Source organism: Anser brachyrhynchus, assembly GCF_964034855.1.
Source record: "Anser brachyrhynchus genome assembly, chromosome: 18".
Classification (NCBI taxonomy): domain Eukaryota; kingdom Metazoa; phylum Chordata; class Aves; order Anseriformes; family Anatidae; genus Anser; species Anser brachyrhynchus.
Window position 1 is genome coordinate 7,091,375 of NC_137711.1, and position 27,563 is coordinate 7,118,937.

General features: G+C 53.2%; 2 protein-coding genes across 3 annotated transcripts in view; one reads left to right on the top strand and one right to left on the bottom strand.

Annotated features, from left to right (window-relative positions):
• The window catches only part of HID1 (HID1 domain containing), a 42,897-nt gene extending 23,112 nt beyond the window's left edge, over positions 1 to 19,785 (bottom strand). Inside the window, exons 1-4 of one of the 2 annotated variants that reach the window (XM_080560749.1) lie at positions 19,662 to 19,785; positions 18,670 to 18,923; positions 8,684 to 14,869; positions 5,583 to 6,559 (exon numbers count right to left, since the gene is read on the bottom strand). In XM_080560749.1, coding sequence (XP_080416875.1) covers positions 5,583 to 5,648 — 66 coding nt within the window. In that variant the 5' untranslated portion in view covers positions 5,649 to 6,559; positions 8,684 to 14,869; positions 18,670 to 18,923; positions 19,662 to 19,785. Of the gene's footprint in view, positions 1 to 5,582; positions 6,560 to 8,683; positions 14,870 to 18,669; positions 18,924 to 19,661 lie in introns of those variants that run through there. The other variant, XM_080560748.1, reaches the window with a different exon arrangement.
• Positions 6,606 to 27,431, top strand: CDR2L (cerebellar degeneration related protein 2 like). The gene is made up of 5 exons (XM_080560770.1): positions 6,606 to 8,567; positions 20,608 to 20,720; positions 21,922 to 22,070; positions 23,058 to 23,222; positions 24,568 to 27,431. Exons 1-5 carry the CDS (start codon positions 8,489 to 8,491, stop codon positions 25,451 to 25,453), a joined length of 1,392 nt encoding a protein of 463 aa, XP_080416896.1. The 5' UTR covers positions 6,606 to 8,488; the 3' UTR covers positions 25,454 to 27,431.
• The last annotated feature ends 132 nt before the right edge of the window (positions 27,432 to 27,563 follow it).

The following is a 27,563-nucleotide window of genomic DNA, read 5'->3' on the forward strand; positions in this document are numbered from 1 at the left end:
GGAAGGGGCAGAAACGCGAGCGTGTGTTTAAGTTAAACAATCCCTGCCCGCTCCCCAGCTCCGTGCAGCCGGCAGCACGCTTGTCCGGGTCCGTGCTGCGCTCAACGCAGCCGAGACGTGATGCAGCGGGGGGACATCACAGCTCTGAGACAGAAGCGCTGCATTTCCCCCCTGCTGCCAGGACGGGAAGAATCAACAGGACCTGAGCTCGCAGCCTGGACTCGCAGGTGACGTGTCACCACCACCGGAGGCCAGAAAGCAGAGGAGGCGCAGGCAGGCTGCCGCCAGACTGGTGCAGCAGGTCGCTGCCCTGCAGCTCTCCTCCGCCAGCTGCGGTGCCCTGGGGCGCCGTGTCAGTGTCCCGGTCCTTCCAGACACGCGAGGAATCAGCCCAAGCCACCCTCCAGCCCCAAACAAAACCAGACGAAACCACAGGTGGTTCCGCACCGTCTTAAACGCTGCTCCGGTGCTGAAACCCTTTTCGTTTTATCACCTGGCCAACAAGGCAAATTCCCACCAAACCCTTTCTCAGGGGAAAAGCAATGTTTCCAAAGGATCCAAGCTGACAGCAGCTCAGAGGGGATCTGTAGGAACAGCCAGGTGCTTTCAGCCTGGCTTTCAGGGTAATCCCGTTTCCCGAGCATGCAAGGGAGCCGCAACCTGGGCACGAAACACCTACATGGGAGCAAAGCTCTTTTGCAAATCAGATCTCTGATCACACTCCTCAAAAAGAGCCAAGCATTTGGAAAACCCACCGAGGTAATGCAGGAAACCTCCTACACTTCCTTCCCCCCCTTCCAAACCACAACCCCACATCTAATTGCCACATGCACTCCTGGCCTCCTGCCACGGCCACTCCCCCTGCCAACAGCGAGCAGCGATTGCTGCTAATTGGAGATCATGCATAAATAACGACTCCTCCCTCATCTGGAGGGGAAGGAGAAAGCCATTTCCCTCCAGCATACACAGATCCCTTTACCTCCCCGTAGCCTGCGGCCTCCTCGGAGGTTGAACACAGCCACGGTTTTACACGGCAGCTACGACGGATTTAGCCTCCGACTAAAATGACACGGAGGTAGAGGAGCACGGCAATTACCCGAGCTGCAACGTTGGATGCTGCGGCCACAGGAAAGTCGTGGCTGCCATCTTGGCAAGCAGATGATGCTAGAACACCATCTCTTTCCTTTTTAATAGCTGCAGCAAGTCAGCTTCCCGTCCAACAGATGGTATCCCGCGTACAATCCTGGGACAGGGACTCGGCACTGAGTCATGCTCATCCCTGCAGCCCCCCCGTTTTAATTAACGGCCTGGCATCACGGAGCTACTTCATCCACATAATATTCATCTCCGCCATAGAACACTACTGGATGTTTTTAAGCTGGTTGTACTCCGCACGCAGCATCTCTGGGGGCCTAAATAGCCATTTCCTCGTGCTGAGCTCACCCGACAGCTTATGCCCAGCATGCAGAAAAGGGAAGTACAGAGACCTAGAACAGTCCTGTTCACCAGTCACGGATATTTTCATTGCAAAATGTCAAGATTTAGCTACAAGTGCTGGTACTGCACACGCTGCAGTGACAAATCCCAGTGCCGCAGCCAGCCTTGGCTACGCACACGGTGCTTCAGCACGAAGAGCTCCACGAGGAGCTGAATCCTCATCAGCAATATCGCAAGCTGGGGCCACTTCACATCCGCCAGATCAGCACAGATGTGTCCTCTCTTGGCGAGGGAGCTGCAGCGTACAAAGAACCAAATTCACCTCCAACACTGCGCACAATCTGCTCTGCACCAGCGGTACGATGAGAATGAAGACTTCATTGCTGCGGCAAGAGTCGGGGGATCACCACCTCCTCTCCACTCTGGCAGCACGACTGGCACATCTGGAGAGCAAAGAAAGTTCCTGAAGCCCCCTACACCCCCCCGAAGAGACCTCCCACTTGCTTGCTGGCCACACAAAGGCAGAATTAGTCCTACTGGACACCCCCAGACTTTATTTCCCAATCGTTATGAACTTGGGGTTTCAGGTTCTTAGAAACACCATCCACACACGCTGCAGGAATCAGAAAAGGAAGCCACATGGGCTACAAGCGCCTTGCCAGCTTCTGAGCAGAGAAACACAGACCTGACCAAGCAATCCTATGCAAACAGGATACATGGCAGGAAACATGAAAGCAGAGTGGAGCTGACCTCGTCCTACAAACAGGAAAAGGTCCCGAAGCACAGCCTCCCCCCATTTGTTACTGTCCTCAGCCTGAGGCCAGTATCACCTTCACTTTCTCATTCAACCCCTTCCCGCTTTTCCTATAGTCCCTCTGGCAAGGTATTTGCTTCCTCCTCAGAACCAGGCCCCGCTGGCAAGGTTTTCCAGCCAGTACCGCACAAATTCAGCTAATAAGTAACAGCAGCATACTCCTTTATCCCCAAAGGAGGCAGAATTACAGAGTGCAATGACCACGGAGCCATTCATGCAGCACCTGATGGAGCTCGAGGAGATCACGCAACCCTGCAGGGCCAGCTGGTTAGCTTCAGACAATTCAAGCACCTCTAACCACGTTTGTGAGCCCCTGCGTAAAAGGAAAGTCAGAGGACAAGTTTATTCAAAATGTTAATAAGTAGCAAGACTCCATCCTTGCTGCCAAGAGCAGCAGCTCCACGCAGTTCTCTTAACAAAAGTGATTTTTTTTTGTAAGAGGATCTTTACGGTCAGCAGCGCAGAATCAAGGAGAAACCCCACCTGAGTGTTTTGCCAGGTCTCTGCTCCCACAGAGTGCTGCAAAGGAAACTGGAAAATGGGATTTGTGGAAGTCTGGCAGTGAAAGCCTAGGAGAAGAGTCAGCTACGTGGAGTGTTAGCTAAAGTTTTGGTTTTAAGACAACAACTTTGCTTTTGATCAGCCTGGGAGACTTGGATATTTGAATACTTTCAGAAATAGGCTACTCAGAGGCCAGTGTCTCTCTGACCGTGTGATGTATTTTTAATCAGGCTCACATTAACAGCCCGTTGTAATAGTGCATCTGCACATCAGTGAGAAAGACAGGAGGAAAGTTTGTCCCTTGTGTTTGATCCTTCCTGCCTCTTTAAAAGAAGAGGCACAGCTGGCATTTATATTTAACAAGCTAGTTCACAAGATCAAAATTTCTTATCTTCCAGTCGGTTGCTTGCAGAAACCATTTAATCTCCAGCTAACTGAGGAAAGAAAGCACGTTTCCCCAGCAGCTGGGGCTCCCGGCTTCAGTTCTGTGCTCTGCCACCAATGAGCTGTCCTACTGACAGCCCATGCTTCTTTTCACCTGTGAAGCAGACAGCGCTTTTATGGGCACTTTGGGAGTTAAAAATCAGTGAAGTCAGTTTCATTTTCATCCATCCTTTGTTTGACTTTCAAGTTTTGGGCTCCGCATGTGCTACGAGCATTGAAGTATTATGCTACTTACAGTTTTTTTCTATTTTTAGTGTTCACATGGGAACACTCTTAATGAAAACCTGGAGATTATAGCAACTTATTTTTAAGATAAAACTACCTTCAGTGCAAACTCTGAACTTTCGCCAGTGAGTGCTTTCTGCTGGACCACTTCCTTCCATCAAAGCCTTGGGAAACCCTGCATAGTGCATTACTAAGCTCATGGTTTCACGTTACCAGTGATTTGATGAAAATCTATTCCTCCAGCTACCTAATGTAAGAGGAGAAGGCTGCAAAAAAGGAGACACGCTGCTGAAAAAGCAAAGTGTATTTTAAGCTAATGGCTTTGAAGCAGGGATTCGATTCCATACGTTATTGCAACGTGGTTTTGAATCCAGACGCGTGTACTGGGAGGCTACACGGAGGCTGCTGCTGGTGCAAGCTCGGAAGGCTCCAGGAGAGTCCAGTCATGCATCCTGCACAAGCAAACACCAGTGCCCTTCTGCGGTATGTAAATATGGGAGCGCCAATACCCCACCCTTTTTCCACATGGCAGGCAGTCTCACCTAGACCACAAAGCTGTGAAATGAATCCGGTCAAGAACGAAGCCTTTTCTCCTTCCTTTTATTCAGGGCCCCAGCAAGCCTCCTTTCCTTGCACACGTCAATAAACTGGGGGAGGGGAGCGCTCTCCTCTTGGCTGGCAACATGAAGGATTGCCTCATACAGGATTTTCTTTGTGAGCAGCAGACAGAGAGGATACCTTGAGCTAACACAGGCACTGAGAAACTGGGCTTGAATTTCCCACCCCCAGTCTCACTTCAGAAGCATGTTCCCCAGAGAAGGGAGGACAGCCCAAAGCTGAAGGCACTCTGAACTATTTTGGCATCCAAAAGAGACTTTGGAAGAATCCCTTTGAACACTAATCCATCCACTTCTCTTTCTGCCTGAGGATATTGTGGAACATCCACAACAGAAGGTGTTTTTAAGGACACGTTCCTGAAAACCATTCCTGAGCAATGCAGATAGAACCAGCACCGCTTTAGAGAGTACGAACGCGATTGATTTCTTACAGACTCTTACAGCCTTACTTTCTATAATTTGTTTCCCAGTCCTAGCCCTTGCCTCATGAGTTTTCACAGATTACCTCCCCTTACCCTTCACCCCTTCGTCCCCATACCCCGTTCTTCTGACTTCACTCCCCACCCTCACATCTATTTCTTCCACCATCTCTCAAGTTTTCCCAGCTGCCATTATTGCCTCGTCACCAAAGGCAGCTCAGAACAGCAATTCTCTGTTGTAGGCCAGGGGAACCCAAGACGCGATTTCCCAAAAAACCAAAATCCCTCTGCCCCTTAGACACAAAAACAGCCTTCTGCTTCTCTGCCAGCATGCTGCTGCTGGACCCCAACTTAAGACAAGAGCTAAACTAGCTCCAGGACGTGCACAACATCTGTTCCACCTCCAGGCAACCCCACTCCACACATAGCCCTGGCTGCCTTTCATTTAATTCACACCTCTTCAGCCTTCAGAAATAAAGCGTTATTTCACAGCTCACAGACGGAAACTGCTTCTCCTGCAAAAAAATCTGTCCTAGCAGCACGGTTGGCCAACGTCCCCTTCGATTAGTTCTTACCCAGGAACAGGGCAAGATTCTCCACCGATTATTTTGAGGGGAAAAAAAATAACACATAGGAGGCATTACAAGGCGCAACACGTCGGAGGTCGCCAGCACCGCGCCGCAGGCACCTTCCAGCCACACGTCACCCTTCCCCGGTGTGGGAAGCGATGGGTGCCGTGAGCGTGCTGCCGGCCCACCTGGCACCCACAGCTTCCCCCATCACCTCCGCACCCCGGGGAGAGGCGAGGTGACGGATGGGGGCAGCTCGCCCCGATCGCCATCTGCTCCCTGCATCATCTGCAACAGGGCTGCACCGCCACAGCCCAACGGCGGTGGGCCCAACCTGCTGCCCGCTGTCCTCAGGGCACGCAGCCCTGCACGCGAGGAGCCCCAGAGGAGAAATCGCGGCCACCCTCGGTAACAGCCCTGCCCTCAGCACCGGGGCTGTCACGGCCGGGAGGGCTCGGTCAGCCCGCCCCGGTCCCCTCGGGGCGGCTCCCGACATGGCGGCCCCCTCCCCTCCCCTCCCCTCCCCGCAGCCACCCCGCGACATGGCGGCCCTCACCTGGGTCTTGGTGGTGAGCTGGATCACGGCCTTCCTGAAGTTGAGCTTGGAGTCGGCGCTGCCCATGGTGCGGCGGGCAGGGCCGGGCCGGGCCGTCCCTCACGGCGCTGCTCCCTCCTCCCCGGCTGGGGCCGCCGCTGCCTCCATCCCCGCTTCCCTCCTCCTGTCAAGCCCGGCTCGCCGGTGCCGGCTCCTCCTCCTCGTCCCCCGCCGGCCTGCATCCCGCCTCCACGCAGGCACCTTCCTCCTCCCCGTCTCCTCCCTCTCTTTCGTTCCCTCCTTCCCCGGCTCCCGGCCCTTTTCCAGCTGTCATCCCTTCCCCGCTTCACCCCTCGCCTCCCTCCTCCTGCTGGCGGGCGCTGCCCTGCTGTCCCCTCATCCCCTGACGATCCCCATGCAGGCTTCCTTCCCACTGCCCGTGCTCCTGCTCCCTCCCTCGCCTTCTCTCTTCATGATTTTTCCCTCCTCACTTTCCTTTTTCTGGTCTAGGCTCCCTCCGCCATCTCCCACTCAGCCCTTTCTCCACTCTACGCCCCACCTTCACCAGCAGCCCCTTTCTCCTCTTCATCCCCATACCCGCACCTCCATAACCTTTCCTTAGCCCCCCTCTGAGGCACGAGCATCACCCTCAGCACCCTTCAGCTATTTTGGGACAGCCTGGTGGCTCCCCACCCTCTGGACACGAGCCTGGGGCACCCAGGGGTGCCCTCGGGGACTGGGGCGCAGGGTTTGGCCCTCACCGACCACCTCAGAGCAGCCGATCAATGTTGGTTTTAAAGCTGCCGTCATTATTTCCTGCACTGAGCAGATCTACGAACTGCGAGCAGGTCTTCTTGGTGTCGCGGAGTTACATTTCACATGCGCAGCTCTGCAAACCTCATTTCTTCGGAGGAAATGAGGTAATTCCAATCATTTTGCAAATGAAAGCAATGTGCTGGCTCCGCAGCTGAGGCAGGCTGTGGGAATTCTCGTACAACCTGTACAGAAATCACCAATGGTTCATTATACCGAGTGACAGGTCAGATCTGAGATACTCTTGTAAAGCCAACAGGAGAAAATATTTGCAATAAATCAGATGTAATCTGTCTTTTGCTGTCAAACAGACTAGGACTTAGCATCCAAGCACTTATTCAGTACGGCTGTGCTACATGGATGAATTATGTTAATTTATAGCTAGGAACAGAATACTTTTCAAGGCAATTATCTTTCACAGTTAAGATTTCCCCATTTCTATATTAGAATTGCTCAGAAAAAGCTCTGGAAGTCAGATAGGAATGGCTTTCTCCCAGACACGCCAAAAGGGCTTGAATAACCGCTGAGTTAAAAATGCCAGATTAAAAGAGACTCCTCAGTTCTGGTCTGCAACATCATTAAGGAAAAAAGCTTTCAAGGCAGTCACTGAATTTTGGGAGTATGTAGCTATGCATCAAGAGGCCTGAGAGGAGAGAAGGGGAACAGAATCACCTAAAATTTCCTCTCCTATTCCCTGCTTTATTTTCCTCCTCTGCTGCTGTACTCAAGGGCCAAGCACTAAGCAGTGCTGTAACCCAGGGACCCTTAGCTGCCTGTCACAGCTGGACTGGACGGAGCTTTCTGCCACAGATCACATCTTTTCTGGATGCACAGTCTGCTGCTCTTGCATAACATCTTATATTGCCTTTTCTGTAGGCACCACTGCAAGGTAATGCAATCGGGTATAAATCCATGGAGTTCTATCACACAGAAGGCAAAAAAATCATCTAAACCCGCTGTTATATGAGTTAATTTGTACCTTAGAGTCTCTGATAGACTCTGGGTCTAACAAGGACACGTAAATTTCCTTGGACCAAACTCCACACTAGCAAGTAGCAGAAAAGCTGCTTTCTCTAATCCTTGTTCTCTTAAACAGAAAAGCAAGTACCAAAATCCCAAGGATTTTTTTTCTTTTTTTTTCTCTGAACTTAACTGTATGTAACAGACATCTCTTCTAGACTCTACAGCTCCTCATCTCTCTCAATTTTAAGCTCTTCCCACCCTTCAGAAAATCATGAATTTGTCTTCAAGAAGGAGAGAGAAGCCCGTATAAGCACCACTTTCTCATCGCTGTGCTGAACGGAGAACTTGGAGGACAAGAAGACACAAGGCTAAGGTGATGCTATGGGGCTGTTTATATGGGATGGTGCCTGCCGCCCTCACCCTCCATCACCACCTTGAAGAGCAACGCATCCAAACGGACCGAGCCAGAGCAGGTCACCACATCCCCACCAGAGATGAAGCTGGGGGCTCTCCCAAAGCCACCGAGAAGCCCGTGGCCGGGGCATTACAAAAAGGAGGGGAGCCGCAGAGCCCCGGGGGCGGCTGCCACCCTCCTCCTTGCCTGGAGGGGAGGCACCGTGCGGCTGGGCTGGGCTGGGCTGGGCGGGAGGAGGAGGAGGAGGAGGAGGAGGAGGAGGAGGCCCGGCCTCGCCTCCCCCTTCCCTGTCGCCGGGTTTCCTTGCAGCATTTCCATGCTAGAGGTCTCCACCGAGCTGCGGAGAGAGGATCTGCCTGGCTGCGCCGGGCCCTCTTCCTTCCTTTGTGCATCCCCCGGCCCCGTGCAAGCCGTGCCCCCCCGGCCCGGCAGCCACGTCCCCGTGTAATCCCCCCCCTCCCGGAGCCTCCCCCGGCCCCGGAGGCTGGAGGAAGCCTCCCCCCGGGGCAGGCGGAGCGGGGACAGCGACCAGGAGCCGGCTGCCACGTCGTGCCACCCCTTCCCGGCCCGGGCACCGAGGCCGCATCCTCGCCTCCATCCTCCATCCCTGCCTCCGTCCTCCGTCCCTGCCTCCGGCCTCCATCGCTGCCTCCGGCCCCGCTCCCCGGTTTTGGAGGCTGCGGCGGGGTCTCCCCGTCCGCGGATGCTGCTCGCCTCCCCGGGCCGCCGGTGCTAAATGCTGAGCGCCGACAGGATGGAGGAGTTTCAGAGCGAGGAAGAGGAGCCCTGGTACGACCAGCAGGACCTGGAGCAGGGTAAGGATGTCGGGGGGCACCCGGCCGGCCGCGAGGGACAGCGGGACCGGAGGGCAAAAAAAAAGAATGGGGTAAATCCTGGGGGAAGGGATGGGGTAGCTTCTCACAAGACTTACGCTTGCTTGGCGAAACCAGCGCCTCGTCCTGCGGCAGCACCTCCATGGAAATCTCCGATCCGCTGCTCCCGGCCGCTGTCCTGGCCAGGGAAAGTTTAAACCAGAGAGAGAGAGGCAGGGAGCTCAGATCTGTCCTCAGCACCAGGCGGGTGAAATTTTGGTGTTATGGTAAACCGGTACCCCAGAAAACTTGCTGCGGGCGGAATACGACATGGATATAGTTCTGACGTTGCTTTCATCTCCAAGCAGTTGCAGGCAGAGTTAGCAGGCACGCTAGTTAGAAAATGGAAAAATCAGAAATAATGTATTGCTAAGCTGAGGATGCTGAAAGCGTTTCCCAAAAGCTCTTGTTGTCCAAGCCTGAGCCCAAAGGGATCTTCAGCTTCTAAGTCACCTTATTACTTCTGGAGATTTCTCTGATCAGCCGTAAAAGCAGGGAAAATTGGGAAGGAGAGAAAAATGAATGCCAAGGTTCAGACAGCAAAAATGGGTTTGTTAGAGAAATAAAAGCATTCACTTGTGTAGCTTGTTTTGAAGTAACTGTGCCTACATTTGCACTAGTTCTATGTAACGTTTATCGTAAGGCTGGTCAGTTAGTAGCTGTGTATATTTGGGGCTTTTTTATTTTAATGCTTATCTTAATACTTTGAGTCAACACACAGCAAGCAAATAACTGAAAGAAATCCCGTCTCGTACCAGCAGCCCAGGAATAAACTGAACTGATTTGTCAATGTGTAGGGAAAAATTTTAGTACCCAAATACAGACCTATACGTGCCGCACTACAGGTCTGTTACAGTTCCACGTTTGCTTGAGCCAGCTGACTGTCAGTACAGGCATGCAGTCCAGCTGCAGTGCCTCTGCCCACCGTCGCTCCCAGCCCGTTATGTCATGATTTAAAGTTTACACAACTTCAGCTGCAGGACAGAGGCCTGGCAGGGAACGATAACCAGCCCCCAGGGATTTTGCAGCTGTTTTTTTTTTAGCCCCCGTTTCTCAGTTAACAGGAAGTATTGGTAGCTGGATACTGGGCCTTGTTCTGTGGAACACAACGCTGATATTAAAGTGGGGCAGGGGACGGAGATGGAGCTGTCAGCTGGGTAAACAGTGCAGCCTTTGAGTCCTCAGAAATTCACATTTCTGGGTGACGTCTTCCCATGGCTCACAAGGGGACTGGGCAGCAGTCCAGGGGCAGGATGTCAGCTGAGGAACAGCAGAACTACAAACGAATATTGGGAGTGTCAAACAATGCAGGACTGTGTTTTTCAGCCTAACGCTGTCCCTGGTGTCAGGTTCGTGAGTCAGCACTGGCTCCCGACAATAAGAACACCTTACTGCTGCAGGCCAGGCTCCCTGCTCCGTCCTGGCAGTCCAAACACAGCGTAACCAGCTCCAGATGATGGACTGATGCTGGAGACAGACTCCACCTTTGAGCACACCCAGGACTGGAGGCAGAAACAGACCCAAAACAAAGCCCAGCTGCGGGGCTTGCTGCCCCCTGTAAGAATAGGGGCTTGGACTAACTCAGAAGGAGAGATGGAGACGGCTTTAACTGAAATCAGCCAACTGGAAAGGTCCTACAGGGTAATTACGACCGTAATTAATTTGCATGATGCACAAAGCATCACGAAGGACAGTGCTAGACTTTGTCCACGTATGCCATAGCAGCACGCGGAGGCCTTTGGGGACGGCACAGCCCTGAAGCTGTCACTTTGGAAACTGGGGGGTGGAAGCACAGCGCGAGACATCCAGCGCAGCCTGATTAGGAGCTGGGCCGGCATTACTAAGAGGATCAGCGTGCCAACAGCCAGGGGTTGTGCAGAAACCCGTGCCTGGCAGCAGCCAGAAAGACAGATGACAAAAGCGTAAGCCTAGAGACTGGTGCTTGGGAGCAAGGGGTGGGAGAAACGAGCAGCAGCCCGAGCTAGGGGAGAGAAGGTGCTGCTGTGAACCAGTTGGTTGCTGGGCCTTTATCGTCATCACACAGCATCATCAAATATTTACTACATTTACATCCAAAACTGTTTGCTAAGCAACGGATGGCTTAACTGGGAGCTCTGTGATGATTATGTTAATTAACCATTTTAGCACCACGGAGAAAAATGTGCCTTCAGCTCCACTCTGAGCACCTGTTACTTTCCTCCCCATCCTCCACACAGCTCTGGCTTGCTGAAATAACTCATTTTATCCAGGAGAACAAATCCCAGTCACTCTTTCTCCCCACCCTGAAGTGCCCACAGCGACTGCGTCACCTTGGAGGCAGCAAGATCAGCAAGATCCAGGAAATAGTAGTGGTGTCCTCTGAGGTGTTTTAATTACAGTGGTTTGAAGAAAGCTCTAAAAACTGAGCTCCCATTGCTTGCTAGCATCAGTGCTTTGGTTCAGCCACAGCCTCACCTTGCCCAGGCTGGGGAAAGGGGGATCTGTGGGACCCGTGCCTCTAAGTACTAAGACAGGTTACGGCTGCAGTGAGCCTTTCTCCAGCCACGGGGAATTGATGTGGCTACGCTTGCATCATACCCTGTGCACAGGATATATGTGCGGCCAGAACCAGAGAGAACGAAAGAGAGCTAAAATTAGAGAGGCTGAGCTGCAGACAAGCGGGGACACCTTTTCTGTCCACCAGAAGCATTTGCGTTGAGAACAGCCATGTGGCAGCTCAGTCACATCTGGATCCACCCGGGGCAGAGCCCAGCCCCAGCAGCTGGCCGCTGACCTCCTCCAGCCTTGATCTCCCCCACAACAATCTCCTAAAACAAGTCCTTCCCACAGTCACCCTGCTGCTTCCCCTGCTCTTCCCTCCTATCCCTCTGCCAGCATCCAGGTCTATGCCAAAGAGCACAGAGCCCACGAGGAGGGCTCCCAACGCCCCCCCTGCAGCTCCAGGAGCCTGAACACAGCTCAGTGAGTTAACCAGCAGGGCCGGAGGCAGGACAAGAACCAGCATCGCCCCATCACCACTGTGAGACCAACAGTCTCACTCTTCCCCTGGGCAGCCACAGAACCTTTTGTGGGTTTTGTGGGGGGGCCAAACCCCCTGCACTACATGCAAAGGACCTCATGACTGTAACCTCTAAAGGTCTCCAGACTTAAGTATCTTATTTTAATTCCTCCTCTTGACAAACACCTGAGTGCTTGCATGCTAAGAAGGAAAAGGACACAAGGTGCTGAGCTGGCACCTCTCCTAACTCATCTGTGTGAAGACCCAGGGTCAGCAGCAGGCCAGTGACCAGCCCCTGGCTGGAGCAGCGGGATCAGCGCTAGCAGCCGTACCTGCCTCTTTTCTGCATTGCCCAGCCTACACCGGGCAGTCCATGCAGCTGCAATTCACAGCCTGCATGCCCAAACAGCTCCTTGCATTGCAGAGCACGTAGCACCCCAAAATCCACCCCTCGTGCTGCTGTTATCCCAGCAGCCCAGCTCTGGGGACGAGCCCCGCAGCCTGCCTGCCCTCCAGCAGTCAATTTTGCCTGCAGTAGCTGAGCCACACGCTTATTTAGCACTGCACTGCCCCAGGTAGCTTGTGGAAGTGGAAAGTTTTCAGTGACTAATTGCCGAGCTGCTTGGAAACGTTCAGAGGAACTAGAAAAATCACAAGGGAATAAGATGGTGCTTATTTTAATCTTTCAGATGAGGAAGGGATGAGCACCTCCAGTTCTAGGGAGAAAATACATACATATATGCATGTGTATGTTTCCTAGAATAAAATGTCTTAGAATAAAAATTGCCGTTATGTGAAGAAGGCAAGGAAACGAGGCGTAAGGGAGTCCCACACAGTAACTCCCAGGATCTGCCTCCTCATCTCACACAGAAACTCCTTTCTACGCCTGCTGAACCCCAGGCACATACTTCCAGCTGTGGGAGGGAGCAGAGTTAGAGGAAGTGGTGGAAAAGAAGCAAGGAGAGGCAAAGGGGAGCAGGGGGGATATAATAAAGTTCAGTTTTCTGTATATCGCATCCTAAAACAACCAGCTAAGCAGTGGCGTTTCTCCCTGGCAAGGCTGCACACGAAGGATTTACAGCCCGAGCCCTGAGGGCCCTCCTGCCCACGGCAGCCCTGATCCTGAGGACTTGGAGCCCAAGAACTGAGCGCGGACACCCTGCCCTGGAGGCTGTCCCCCACCACCCATGCATTTTCCATTCTTTTCTTCTCTTCCGTACCAGCCCGTGCTGGCTGGTGCCAGGGCGCTGAGTCAGTGCGACAGCCAGGAGCCACGTAGAGGTGGGACAGCACGAGGGTCCCATCCTGCCTCTGCTAAAAGCAGCGCCAGGGCTCAGGCTGAGCACAGCTCATTCTCACACAGCCGGTCTCCTCTGCTAAAAAGCCTTCCCCGAGCAGCACGGGGACATATTCCCACTTCACGTGGCTCTAGAAGACCACTGTGCGCTCACACCAAATGCATCCTTAGGGCTTCCAAAGCTACTGCGGACCATGCTCAAAAACAGACGCACAGGCCAAGAAAAATCAGATGTATGGGCCAAGAAAAATGCCTCCGGTACAAAATACCCCACAGGAACGAGACCAGATGTTATGCAACTGCTGGTCTTTGCACAGCTGGGAATTTAAGTGATTTTATATTAGTTTTTGGTTTTTTCCTTCCATGTGTGTTTGACAAACAGCTGTCAGCCTTCTCTCCAAAAGGTGACGGTTCTTTTGCTGGCTTAAACAGCGTGTTCCTTTGCAATCCTTTGGGAAGTTGCTCCAGTTTATCCAGTGTGCAGTGCAGCTGCCCTGGTGCTGCTCAGTTACCTTGTCTCCTGCCTGAAGATTTTGGCCATTAGAACATGGAGTGTCCAGGTCCATGCTGACCTCTCCCCATCATGCAGCCACAGTGACGGAACTAGGATGTTATGATGCCATCTTCTTGGCCCACAAGGAAGCGCTGAGAAGGGAAGAGGTGGCCAGGAGCTGCTCTGGGCAGGAGGAGGCAGAGCAAGGAGCAGCGCAGCACATCCCCAGAGCACCAGACCTCAAGGCAGAGCTGCTTTGGGATGCTGGATGTGGTGTGGAGCTCCTGGAGGAGGCACCGTCCTACATCCTGTTTGTATCCACTGCAGTCAGGACTAGTGATGGCCATATATAAAACCAACTTGAGAAAAACAGGATTTGATTCCCCTGTTTCCTTGTAACTTCAGGCTGAAAGGCTACAGCGCCGTGCTCCTCCTGCCTCGCTCCACACGTGGCACTGATCACTTGGCTGCAGCCAGGAGCTCTTCCCACGCAGGCCAGCGCCTCCAGCTGGTGCCAACAGCCAGGCACCAAACAGCAGGGCCAGGCACAACCACAGCACCCCGAGCAATGGGGCTTCACAGCATCCACCAGCAGCGGGTGGGAAGGGAGCAGGATTGGGGCAGCACCACGCGAGACAACACTTCTCCAAAGCCAAGCAGAGGGGCTGCTAGGGAAGGGGCCAGCAGGTTTCTGGGGCTGCTGCAAGGGGGTCAGGCTGTTTTCTGCATTTAGCTGTAACCACATCTGTGGAAGAGGGATCGTCCCCGTACCTACGTGCTGCTGGCACGCAAGAAGCAGCAGATGGGAGTAACCAGTTGTGGGGGGCTGCAGCAGCTGCGCTGAAATTTGGTCACTCCTCAAGGGACCAAACTGCTCCGGATCCCTGGTCCTGCCACCAGCAAGAGGGCAGCATAGGAGAATATTTGGTGTGAGCACAACCAGGACCAGAGAGGTGACATTGCTGGGGTGGTGACATTCCACTGCTGGAAGCGCCGTTCCCTTCTGCTCCAGCGCGTTGACCTGTCCTTTGCAGGTTGCCTTTGCTCAGGGCTCTTCTCGTGCTCACCCCACACCGTGGGGCAGCAGCGGGTGACATGCTGAGCCTCCCTGGTGCTGATCCTCGCTGTCTGTCCTGGCTCGGTGACAACCTCCTGCCCCCCAGAACCACTGGGGAAGGTCCCGCGTGGCAGCAGTCCACATCTGGGTCTTTAGCTTTGAAAGAGTGAAAGCCTCCATTCACGGTTCTCTGCATCCCCACATAATTAATTAGCTAGAGCTTTGCTGCCTGGAGGAAGGGTGCCTGCAGGAAAGCATCAGCTTCCTTTCTCTCTCCTTTCCTTGCTGCTTCTCCCCAACAACTCCACTTGTATGTCTTTATTTAGGATGCTTTCTGATCCAGGTGCACTATCAGAGCCTCTGAGCCACCCGTCAGTGAGCTCTTCGAAACCATTTTAGCCTACAAGGCAAACAGAGGCAATGAGGCTGTTTAGATAAGAGAGCGGCAGGGAAAGACACAGATGGGGCCCGACCATGGTCTAATAACACACTCTGTGTTATCAGGCTCTAACAACACAGCAAAATGAACGTTGATTGCTGCAGGCACGGGGATGGGACGGCTCTGTAAGGGTTTGAATAGACACATACAGCTTATAAGCAGAGGCAACCAACCCAGGGCTCAGATATTAATATATTGCCCCGCCCAGAGAGACTTCAGGGCACTGAAGGACAGAGAGCAGAAAGAAAAAGGAGAGCATCAATTAAACCAAAAAAGCCTGCTGGTCACCTGAGAAGAATTAAAAAAAATAGAGGTGATAGAAATGAAACACTGAGCAGGATTGAAAAGCACAGAGAGCAAAGAGCAAGCGCAGGGTCTGAGAAAGCTGGAGAGCCTCCCCACAGCACAACCCCGATCCCTTTCCCTGCCCAGAAAAGGGAGAGTTGCTCACAGGGGGCAGGCGGGCTCACTGCCCTCATTCCCTATCAGGGTTTTCCAGTCCTTGCTGGTGGCACTTTTACTCCGGGGACAAGAGCCTTAGGGACAGCACGGAGGGAGCTGCTCTTTTTGCTCTTGCCTCGCCCCCCTGCCAACCGGATCTCTCTACCACCACCAGGGATGCTTGCATAGCCAAAGGCAGCCCATGGGTACGTAACAGATTACACAGGAAAAAGAAAAGGGAAAGAAAAGGAAGAACAAAAGCACGCAGGCAATCCAGCAAATCTCATTAGGCTAACAGAAACGCCCGTGTGCCCAGCATCAGCTCACCCTAGCTAGAACCAGTTTGAAATGGGGAATGGAAGAGGGGGGACGTGGCTGTGCTTTGCCCTCACCCCTTGCCAGCCCTGCCAGGGGCACCTTTCACCCTCGGTGCACTGCAGAGGCAGGGCTTGCTTTGCAGTACACCCAATTACACCAAAACGGCAGCACAAAAACCACAAAGAACATCAAGTGCAAAGCAGATTTTGGTAGAAATGTCTGAGTTGTGTCAGTGTAAAAGGGATGGAGAATCCATCCCTCAGCAACAACAGTGGTGGCTCTCCCTGAAAGCTCTGCTTGGCTATAGGAAACACTTTCAGCTGTGGAATGGGTGCGTAGACATGGATTTTCCACATCCACATATGTCTGTGTGATGTTTGTGAGATGCTGTGTGATGACGCTTCCCCTGCACCCCAGCATGTTCCACTGCAAAGGCTTATAAGGGCTAAGCGCAGATTCGCTCCATCACCTGTCGTGGAGCAGCAGTAAGTGATACACAAAAGCTGATCTTCATCATAATGTACCCAGACAGCACAATCCCTTGCAACTAAGAAAAATAAATGAGCAGCAAGCGCACCCTACCCTGGGGTAAACCAGCATGGCATCATTTATTTAGATTTTGAAAGGAATAATTGCACCTACCCTTGACTCTAAGTACCCGTGTGTAATGGAGCAGACAGCAAATGCAATTAAATTAAACGTCAACAGCATTAAACATCAGTTCTTAACTCTCAGCCTACCCCATCCATCAGCTAACAAGCACCCTGAACTTCCTCCAGAGACCCCCACACCAGCGCCCTGCTGGCTGCTCCTCCCCGCTCTTTAGCAGGTGAATTTGCCATCTGCAGAGGTAGAAAGGGCTGCTCCTCCCCTGCAAGCCATTTAGGAAGGAACGTCAACAGATATTGAGCTGAGAAGGACTTCCAAACACAGCCTCCATACAGCCCTGCACGCCGTGAGCCAAAGGACCTGCAACACCCCCTTAAAGCCTGCTTCTCTAGAGGGACTCGGTCACTGTCAGCTCTACCGAGGGACAAAACCCCTGTAACTGCACCAGCCCTTCAGTGCCTGCTGAAAATCCCCAGACTTCAGCATTTCCTGAGGACACAGATCAAACCTGGCCCATCCAAGGCACCAAAAGCCCAGGGGAGGGCTGGGATGTTTAAAGACAAGGAACAAACCGCAGCAGCCTCTGCCCGGGCACTGCCAGCCCAGCACCTTGGAGCAGCAGGCGTGCTTTCTCACAGCCAAAATACACAAATCGCTCGACATGGGAGAGAAGGTGGGGGAAAGCCCGAAGTAGCTGCTCCAGATGGTGGCTTCCTCCCAAATGCTGTATTTATGAGGACACTGAATAGCTGCCGGGTCACAGTTGTGCTGAGAACAGCTGAAAAACGCCCTGCCCAGCTCCAGGCTCCCCCAGAGCCCCAGGGGAGGCTGGGGAAAAGCATCCTTCAGGGAACAAACTCTGCTCTGCCCAAACAGGTGCAGGCCAGCACCAGGAGCACAGAAGCAGCTCCAAACCTCCTCTGTGCCTTAGTGCAAGCTGCCGGGGCGGCTGTGGCAGCTGGGACACGTTCAGCTCTGCAGCAGCACCACGCAGGGCACATCTGCCTGCGCCAGCACCGCCACGAGATGCAGCTTCTTTCAGCTAAAGACAACCTGCTGCGGGTTTTTGGATCGGGATTTTTCAGGGGCCCAGTGATGCAGAGCCAGTGTGGTTACAACGGGGCCCCCATCCCTGCGGCTCCCAGGCGGCTGTCTCCTGGGATGGAGGGAGCACCCGAGCGCTGCTTGGATCCTACTCCGGCTCCCTTCCCCTTCTCTCTCTACCATTTGGTCTCTCTTCCCTTCCCCTCCCTCCTCGCTAAGGCACCTTTCCCAGGGAAATAAAGCCTCCCTGCCTCTGCTTCACTCTGCAGGCACAGCTCTTTGATGGGGACACAGGGGGTCTCCTCGGCTGTGTTAATTAGAGGGGTCACACCGTTAATTAGAGGGGTCACACCATTAATTAGAGGGGTCATGCCGGGACTCACAGCACTATGCAGAGCCACAGGACACAGAGCTGGTATTGCCCAGGACAGTTTGCATCTCCCAAGCTGGATTTAGGCAGCCCCCCCTGTTTGGGATCCCTAAAGGCACCATTTTTAAGCCAAACATTGGCTGTTTTGTGGGTGGTGCCCCCAGCACAGCTGTGCCCCCATGCTTTTTTCTCCTTCTGCATGGAGAAGTAGGGGGAGAAGGGAGGCATCAGCAAAACTGCTAAATTAGGGCACATCGCACAGCGCTGGCTGGCCGAGCTGGTGCTGGAGGAGCAAAGAGGAATTACAAAAAAAAAAAAGTGAGGAAACCACAGCGCTGTGTAGAGAGAATCCTTAAATTCCCAAACAGCCCGCTGATAAATTCACGTCCAGCTTCAGGTTCCTGAGGTCTCTAAGGAGCAGAGCTGTGTGCTACCCAAGCCTGAGGAGAGCTGTGATTAGCACCAAGATCGAGATGAACCTGCTTTAACAAAGACATTAAAGCACCTCCATGCAGCATCCCCTCCTTCCGCATACTCCCACAGCCTGGGGGAGACCAACAGGTGGGGAAGAGGACCCAGGCATGGTAGGGGGGTGATGAGACAGGATTACAGAGGATGCTTTAGCTGGCAGGCAGGGAGCGTGTGCGTGCTGATGGCTGAGGCAGTTTAAAGACCCTGAAAGAACCAATTCCCCCATGTCCTTCAAGCCCGGAGTCTCCCAGGCCCTTAAGCTCAAAATGGAAAAGAAGAATCAATTTCCTCCTTGGAGCTCGGCCCTGTTCTTTCTTCTTTCCCACTCGTCCCCAAACGCTGCCCATTTCCCCCATTAAATTATTGCTGACAGAGCCCTTTAAATTACAATGCCGGATCTTGCACTGCCTAATCCACTTAACTCAACCCCAGCTGATTAAATTGGATGCCATATGGTGGGAGAGCACTGGGGTAATCCACGGGGACGGGGACACACTTGACTCATTACCTGAAGCCCCCTCCTCTGCATCGGGCCCTCCTTGCTGTGGAGATCAGGCAGGACGAGTGTGATTTGCAATGTGCCCATCTAGCAAGGACACCAGCTCTGGCAAGGTGGCAGTGCCGTTAAATGCAGCCCCAAGCAGCTTAAGGGCACAAATTCTCCTCTGTCTCTGCTGGAGTTTGGCTGTGCCCCCGGTCCCCAGCTGGCGCAGCAAACACTCAGTCCCCCAAGGACACTTTGGAAACCGAAGAAATTTGGTGCTTGGAGAAGAAAAAAAAAAAAGTGAAGGAGGTCTGTCCGTGGGGACACGTGCCTATATCCTGATGGCACTCACAGCCCTCGGACCAGGTCACTGTGTGATGAGGATGAAGGTCACATCCTGCAGTAACACCCCGCAGTGCCTATTCCCAGGCTAAAGGGGAGACCCGAGGACATGGAGCAGCTGCTGGCGGGGACCACAGCTGGGGAGCCAGCCCCTGGCATCGCAGGGGCTGCGCAGAAAGAAAAGCAGCTGTCACCCAAATTAATAACGTTAACAGTGCTTCCCACAATGTATCATTATCTGTCAGGAGGATCGCATCCCAAGCACTCCCAGCTCTCCTCCCATACAAACAATTGTGTCTGGAAAGTCAGTTAGCCTTGGTTTACGATGAGACATCTGAAGTCAGCAATTTTCCCAGGCACAGGATACATCCCAGGGGTCCTGGTTCCCCTTCTTCTTGTCCTTCTGACAAGTTATCACCATTTTCCAATCAACTGCATAGCCAAATTAACTGCAGGAAGAAATTGTAGTGCTCCAGCCCCAGCAGAGCCTCCATAAAACACGTCATTAACTGCAGGCTAGAGACGAGCGCTGTGACACGCTGAGAAAATGCCAGGGCAGGACACCCAGGTCCCTTCACACACTGCAAGACTGCCGGTCCTTATTCACCCAAAATCTGTGTGATAACCATAACAGAAATAGAAGAATAATAACACACACTGCTATGTTTCCTTACCTTTTCACTTTGAAGGTTTAAGGTCAGAGTCTCAATCTGCCACCAGACGAGCTAGGCGCTCCTCTCTAAAAGCACCAGGAAAAATGAAAACCCACACAATCACAGGTCAGGCTTTAAAAAGACAGCCAATTTCTGTGAAAGCAAAGGGACATTATCAGAGCCAGCTGAGCTATCATGAGCCCACAAACTGCATCACCTGAGGAGCTCGAGCTTTGGCTAACACAGGAGTTCTGGGCCGGGGGGGGGGATTCTTTACCCCAGAGACTTCAAACTCCGTATTTTCAGCTGGCCATGCTGTCAACGTCTATTTTCCCTGCAGTTCTAACACCCGACGATCTCAGCAGCCTCCCAAAGGCGTTCAGAGCTGGCAGTGAGGGAGCACAAAGCGTGGGCCCTCGCCCCCCGGAGCTGCCCCGAGGAAAGCAGCGGAGCCCCCCGAGGCCACGGCAGGGAGGAGTTGCCAGCCCGCGGTGTCAGTCTGTTAGCGGGTGATGGATGGGGGCTGACAGGGAAGGCAAGACACTCCCTTCGTTACGGATAATAATATGATTTACAGAGCACCCCCGAGGCCCCACAAGGCTTTACCAACCCTCACTCTCATCCTGATGGATGCTGAGCCCCCCAAGAGATGGGGATGGGGGTGCTGAGCTACGGCCTCAGCCAGGCCTCGTGGGCCTGATCCTGGCCGGCAGCACGCAGGATAGCACTGAAGGGTGATGCAGCCAGCCGGGCACCAAATCCTCATCGCGTGGAGGAGCTGCAGATGCCCCAGCTCAGCCTCCCCTTGCTCTTGCAGCCCGAAAAGATGAAATAGGGCAGATCCTGTACGTCCCATAAGCGTACATCCACATCGAAACCCGCTGGTAAGAGCAGCCCAGCACGAAGCAGGCCGCTGTGCTCAGTGCGGCCGCAGGAACCGCAGCGGCTTTGTCCCTTCTGTTTCCAGACCTGCACTTGGCCGCGGAGCTGGGGAAGACGCTGCTGGAGCGCAACAAAGAGCTGGAGGACTCCCTGCAGCAGATGTACGCCACCAACGAGGAGCAAGTTCAGGAAATCGAGGTAGGGACGGAACCGGGCCAGGATGGGGGACAGGAACAGCTGGGTCACCACTGTAACCTCGGGGTGACGTTGAAAAGAGGGGATGGGAGCTGAGGTCCCTTCCATATGTGCCTGAAATGGGGGGGATTAAGGTCTGCTTGAGCCGATCCCAGCCTCGGAGAGGTACCCCTATCCCCACTGACTGCTATTTCCCCCCTCTCGCCCCCCTGCCCAGACGTGAGTGCCAGATTTTGGCACCAGCACCGATCGCAGCTGGGGCACGCGTGGCCTCTCCCAGCCCGCCCGCCTTCACGCTCCTTTTTCCATGCTCCACTGCTGCTTCGCCTGGGTTCCAGGCGCTCACAATCATGTTTGTTCTCAGCCAGTCCCTCAGCACCCTGTAACACAGCGGCCTTTGTCAGAGGCACAAACTGGCTCCTTCTCAAAGAGCTGCAATCATCCCCACTGCTGTTTCAGGCACCCTTTGGGGTCAGCATCAAGCTCAGAGACTTAAACTCGCTGTGCAAGGAGGGGTTTCATCCTCTGCAAGGCTTCCAGGGATCTGTGAATTTAAAAAGTTTGAAAAGTGATGATTTAAAGAGCTGTAGTGCTGGGTGCTCATGGGAGCAGCACGTGGCGGCTGAAAGGGGAAAGGTTTTGGCTGTGCCCCCGCAGCACTGCACCCTGAAATTTGGGGTCTGATCCCAGCTGATGCCCCTCTGCCAGGCTGCGCAGGATGAAACCCTCCAGACTGGCACGGAGGCAGGCAGGGAGGGGTCTGTTACTGAGCAGAAGCCACAGCTCTCCTCATATTTCACAGATTCAGGTTTTTTAGCCTGAATTCCTACAGAAACACAGCCTCCGCGATTGATCTGTCAGGCAGCCACCAGGCCCAGTTCAGTCAGCCTTGGCAAAGACTCACGGTCACAGGGAGATCAACTTTCTTGGGGTACTGGGAATTAAAAAAGCAGCTGAGTAGAGACAGACCAAGGTCAGTGCCCTTCACAGAGGACAGAAGAAGTTCAGATGTATTTTAAACACAAATATTTACAGTGGGCAGGGGGTAGCATGAATACCTCTACTGGAAGAGGCTTCAATCAGGTAGAGGATAAAGCAGCAACAAGACACAATGTCACAGGAAGCTAAGGATATAGGAATTTCTGCACGTGAAACAACCTGGATTTGGGACGTGGAGTGTTTTTTGTCTCATCTTTTCCTGCAGTACCTGACCAAGCAGCTAGAGATGCTGCGGCAGATGAACGAGCAGCACGCAAAGGTCTACGAGCAGCTGGACCTGACCGCGCGGGACCTGGAGCTGGCGAACCAGAAGCTCGTGCTAGAAAGCAAGACGTCCCAACAGAAGATCCAGTGGTACGGCCTTCCCTGCTCCTCGCCCCGGCGATGCTGTGCCCGGGGGCCCCTCAGCCCACCTTTCCCCTCAGCCCACCGTTCCCCTGCAGCGTGCTCTCGCTATCCAACCAGTCTCTTATCCGCTGTGCTGATGCTGGTTAGCGCGGGTCAGCCACAGCACGGACAGCCCTGGGACCAGGGCAGGGTGGAGAAACGTGCCTGGAGCTGCCAGGAGGGAGGCACGGCAGCCGTTCCTCCTCAGAGGGTGAATCCCCTTGGCTAAGAGGCACATAATGATATCAGGGAGGTCCTGAGCACGCAGCCCAGCAGGCACACTAGGCACAGAGCCAGCACCTAGCGAAGTCCTGGCTCGGTGGTGCTGAAACCCCAGCCTGTCAATAACTCCTCTCGTACAGCAAGCCCGTGATCAAGGTCATCCCTGGAAACAACAGGCTAAGCCGCGTCCTTGCGCTGCGGCATCTTTTGCCAACAACTGTGGAGAGGGAGTTTCAGAGCAGAGGGGGAGTGCTGAAGTGGTTTTACAAACTGCATTCGCAGCCAGAATAAAGCTAAGTCTGCACCCAGTGTTTATTGCTACAAGAGATACGAGGGAAACAAGAGGAAGAGTAAACTGCTCGCCTGCCTGCCTGCTTTGGGCCCTTAAGTGCAGAGATATTCCAGGATAGCGCTCACATCCCAGAGGCGACTGTTTTAGCCAAGAGATTTGAGGTCAGAGGGTCTCATACCTGTACTATCCCTTGACAATGCTTCAATCCCCTCCCTTTTCTAAAAAAAAAATAAAAAAAATCATCCAAGATAGACCACACAGACAGCAGCCCCTGCCACCAAAAGCAAGCACTGTCACGCTCCCAGGGCACACACTAGAAATGTGGATTACTCTACACAGGTCAACTTTCTCTATGGGGAAGAAAAAAAAAAAAAACACTTTCAAAAGACCTGCGGCCGCGGTGCCCACCTCCTCACCTGTGCTCTCTCCTCTGTCTGCAGCTTGACAGAAACGATCGAGGGGCTGCAGAACCAGGTGGAGGAGCTGCAGAAGCAGGTGGAGGAGATGCGGAGCTTGGAGCAGCTCCGCATCCGGCGGGAGAAGAGGGAGCGGCGCCGAACCATCCACACCTTCCCCTGCCTGAAGGAGCTGTGCTCCAGCCCCAGGTATGGAGGGGCTGGGGGGGCTAAGCCATGCTTCCAGCCTTCTCCCCAGCTCCTCTGCCTGTCAGCAGTGGGTTAGCCCCTCTGACGTACCCCAAAACCCACAAATAACCCCACAGGGAGCCAGGCTCTGAGTCAGAGCCCCCTGGAGGGGCTGGCGTTCTCCTGGGAGGGCGGCAGGGGGCTAAGAGGGCTCCTCGCCAGCCAGGATGCTGTGCTCAAGCTGGGACAGCCCAAACCAGCCTCCCCCAGCCCAGCCCAGCCTGCCCAGTCCCACACCATGTGAAGGAGACCCTTTGCTCAAGCTGCCCATGCTGCTTCCCCTCCCCACCAGCACATCCCGTGCTGCATCCCTCCAGCACCTCTGCCCCGCTGAAAGCAGCAGAGGTGCTGTGGTTTTGCACCATCTGACTCCAGTAACTCCGGCAGCCCCCAGTCCCAGACCATGATATGCTATATGGTGCCAAATGCTGCACAACTTCAGCACTATTGAACACTTGATCCTCCTCAAAACCCAGCCCCTGTGCTAATTCACTGACACCGTGAGGGCATTTCTTGCTCAGCTTTGTCCGTAATAGAGGCTTCTTTAAATAGATAAGCAATCAATAAACATTTATTTTTTTTCGCAGAAAGTAGCCACTGCCAGAGGGTACAAACAAAAGACACTTTTACTGCAGCAGCACCGGGGATGTAATGAGGGCATAACCTAACCCCCAGCAGAATCCACTTAATGTCTCTGTGGTTCTCTCCCCACGGTCCCCCAGTGCCACCGTCCCCCAGTGCCTCAGGACGGTGCTGTGCCTTGCCAATCTGCAGTCAGCTCTGAAGGTCACTCTGCCCTTCAGTAACTTGGGAATCTGTTCAATATCTTTGCCACCAGCCATGCCTCGCAGGGGAAGCCATAGAGCTTTCCTTTTTCCAATCTGTTCTAACTAGATAGGATGCCACCGGCGCTTCATTGAGGAGGAAAAAATGATTTCCTGACAGCAACGTGAGGGAAGGGGGAAATGCATACTATTGCTTCCCAGGCGGGGAGCAATGAAGAGGCAACTCTGTCAGACATCTCTTTCTGCCTACCCCATTTTGTAAATCTTCTCCCCCTCTCCCTGAAGCACCTCCCAGGCACAGAACAGCAGAGACCGCAGGTCCTCCGGGACAGAGACCAGTCGCTGTGTCCAGCAGAGCCACCACCACACCTTGGGGTTTCCTGGCACACGGGAGGAGACACAGCTCCCTCCATCAGCTCAGCAATTCTGGGCATCAGTGGAATTACTTACATGGCAGTAAGCCACAATCTGAGTCCTTTACAGACTGTCACAATCTCTCAGGGGTCTTTCTTCTCTTTCAGGTATGAAGACGCGTTTCAGGTCCACAGTTCTTCAACAGAGTTCAACCAGAAGCCGCTGGAGCGGGAGAACGAGCGTCTCCAAGCCATGGTGGACTCCTTACGGTCCCAGGTCAACCAGGAGAAGCAGCGGAAGGAGAGGGTTGAGCGAGAGTACACCTCTGTTATTCAGGAGTACTCGGACCTCGAGCAGCGGGTGTGCGAGATGGAGAGCTGCAAACTGCGCATCAAGGAGCTGGAAGCAGAGCTCCTCGAGCTACAGCAAATGAAACAAGTCAAGAAGTATCTGCTCAGCAGGGAAGACAACTTGTCTGAGGCCCTCCTTGAGCCACTGAATAACGCACCAGAGGCGGACTACATCGACCTCTCGGAGGAGGAGGGAGGGAAAAGTCATGGGCCGTCCATGACGCCTTCCCCAAACCACCCCGTCCGGAAAAGCTGCAGCGACACAGCCCTCAACGCCATCGTGACCAAGGACGCCGTGAGCCGGCACGAGGGAAACTACACACTGCACGCCAACAACGTGCGCAAACGGGGCATGTCCATCCTGCGGGAGGTGGACGAGCAGTATCACGCCTTGCTGGAGAAGTACGAAGAGCTCCTGAGCAAATGCCGGCAGCACAAGGACAGCGTGCGCCATGCGGGGGTCCAAACGTCTCGCCCCATCTCTCGCGACAGCTCCTTCAGAGACTTCCGGGGAGAAGGATACGAGTTGGAGGAGAGGAAAAGCATGGAGAAGACCATCAGCAAACACGTGGAGGCTGTGGACAAGCGGCTGGAGCAGAGCCAGCCCGAGTACAAGGCTCTTTTTAAGGAGATCTTCTCCCGCATCCAGAAGACAAAAGCAGACATCAATGCCACAAAGGTGAAAAACAAGAGCAGCAAATGAGCCCTGCCCTGCCACAGTTCCCACGTGCTAGCCCACCAGCCGAATCTTCTCTTTCAGCTCCAGGAAACGCTTCGTGGCCTCGCTGCTTTGAAGGTTCGAGAGGCCTCATGTTATATTCTTGTATGGGAAGGGAATGTCCGCAGTATAAAAGCAAGAAAACACCACAGGGACTCAAGTCGTGTCTTTAAGCTTGGGCTCTGGGCAGCTCGTTGGAAAAAAAAAAATTGTACATTGTAGTTAGAGGATTTCAGAAACTGTATGATGGATCTCTGCATGAGTTGCTGCCGCGGCCAGACATCACAACAGCAACAGAAGCCACACCACAAACCAGAAAACCGTTCACCTCCTCCCCCCTTTTCAGCTTGTTTTACCATCCGATTATCTGCGAGCAAAAGCCTGGATGTCCTCCAGCACTCTGCAGCAGCCGCAGCGCGGTGCTTCACAGCAGAACAGAAAAAGCCATCGGAACTTCAGGGGCTGCTCAAGAGCACCAGCCCAAGCCTCCACTTTGGTTTTATGGCTAAGAACCTACGCTTGTACCCAAGAGACCTTCACCTAACCTCTCCCCTTTCCCAAAGGGCAGTATGTTCTTGCTATTCAAGCCATTCTCTTATCAGTCAGGTTTTTCAGCTATTTACAATGCAAGCTCATTGCAACTGGAAAAACTTGAAGAGAAACATAGAACTGATTGTTCTGTTTCATCAGCGTTTCTTAGTAATTCAGTCCATATTCTCCAGGCTTCGTAGGCATATGGGATTTCCTCGCTTTAGATCTGCCCCAGTATTTCAGCCCCGGTGAATCACTGTGCCTGGTAGGAACTTGATGACCAGGGCTTTCCCACAAGCTAGGCAAGAAGTGCTATTACAGTATCAGAGACATGTTTTCATCTCACAACCTGGGTACCAGCCCTCTGCGCTGTGCTATTCAAGAAGACATCATTGCCCCCATCGTAGCAAGCTCCTCCGATACAGTTTGCATGGGCTTGCAAAACTGCCTAGCAGTGACTCATGTGCAAGTAGAAGAAAAAAAGCACTATACTCATACAGTGTCAGGAGCACTGGCCCTGGCAGTAGCGCTGATCACACATACCCCCATGCTTTTGCTCTGAGTACCTTCCCAGTCAAAAGGACAGATTTCAGTTTTCTGCTGAAAATAATCTATCTTGGCTGAGATACCGTCTCCAAAGGTCGTCACCTCTCATGTGCCAGTTCACTTTCCAGCACTGAAATCTCCTCGCTTTTGCTTCCACTGACATGCAAACACACAGCCAAAAGGCCACTGCAGACTCAGGAATCACCAGTTTCCATTTTTCATAAACTAGATGTTGACCTTGTATGGTCAGACCCGTGTTTTAGGCAGAGAAGCAGCATTTCATTATAGCTTAGGCAACACCCTGAGCACTGAGCCACAAGAAATGAGCAGTTCAGTGTAAGCTACCTATTCTGTACCAGTCTGGAGAAACTTTAGGCCAGATTTGGATTTTATTTTCACCAGCTTACAACCCAAAATCGCGGGTAAATGGCTGGGATTTTTGCAACATTGACAAAAATAAATCAGAATTTGGCTTTGGAGGGGGAAGACTGTTAAAACATAACTATCCTCCAAGTCTTTGACCTTGGCACTATGAGGAGCTACCTTTCTTTTACTCACCACAGAATTAATGCAAAATTACCCCCTCGGCCCTCTGTATTTATTAAACTGAGTACCACTGAGGTAAGTCAGCAGGAGCGCGATGCCCAAACTGCACTCGCTCCAGAGGTCTCCTCTTCCACCCGTCCACCATCAAGCACTCCTCGCTTCCATGCTCTGCATTTCCAGGTGCCCTATGGCCCCCAGCTCGAGAAACGTTAGGAGCCATTAGCACGAGCGTGGCTACCAGCTCTGTAACAGTATGGAGAACCTTCATGCCTTATTTATTTATAATGGAAAGCAGTTGTCTAAAAAAAATAAATAAAAACAAACAACAACAGCAACAAAAGCAGCGTCAAGTTGATTTTCTCAGAGTATTCCCCAGTTACTGTGCTGTCACAGTATATGGCGTGACAAACACCAACGCCCTCGTACTTCAACATTTGTACTGTGGGATATCTGAAGCAAAGTTGTTTTAAGT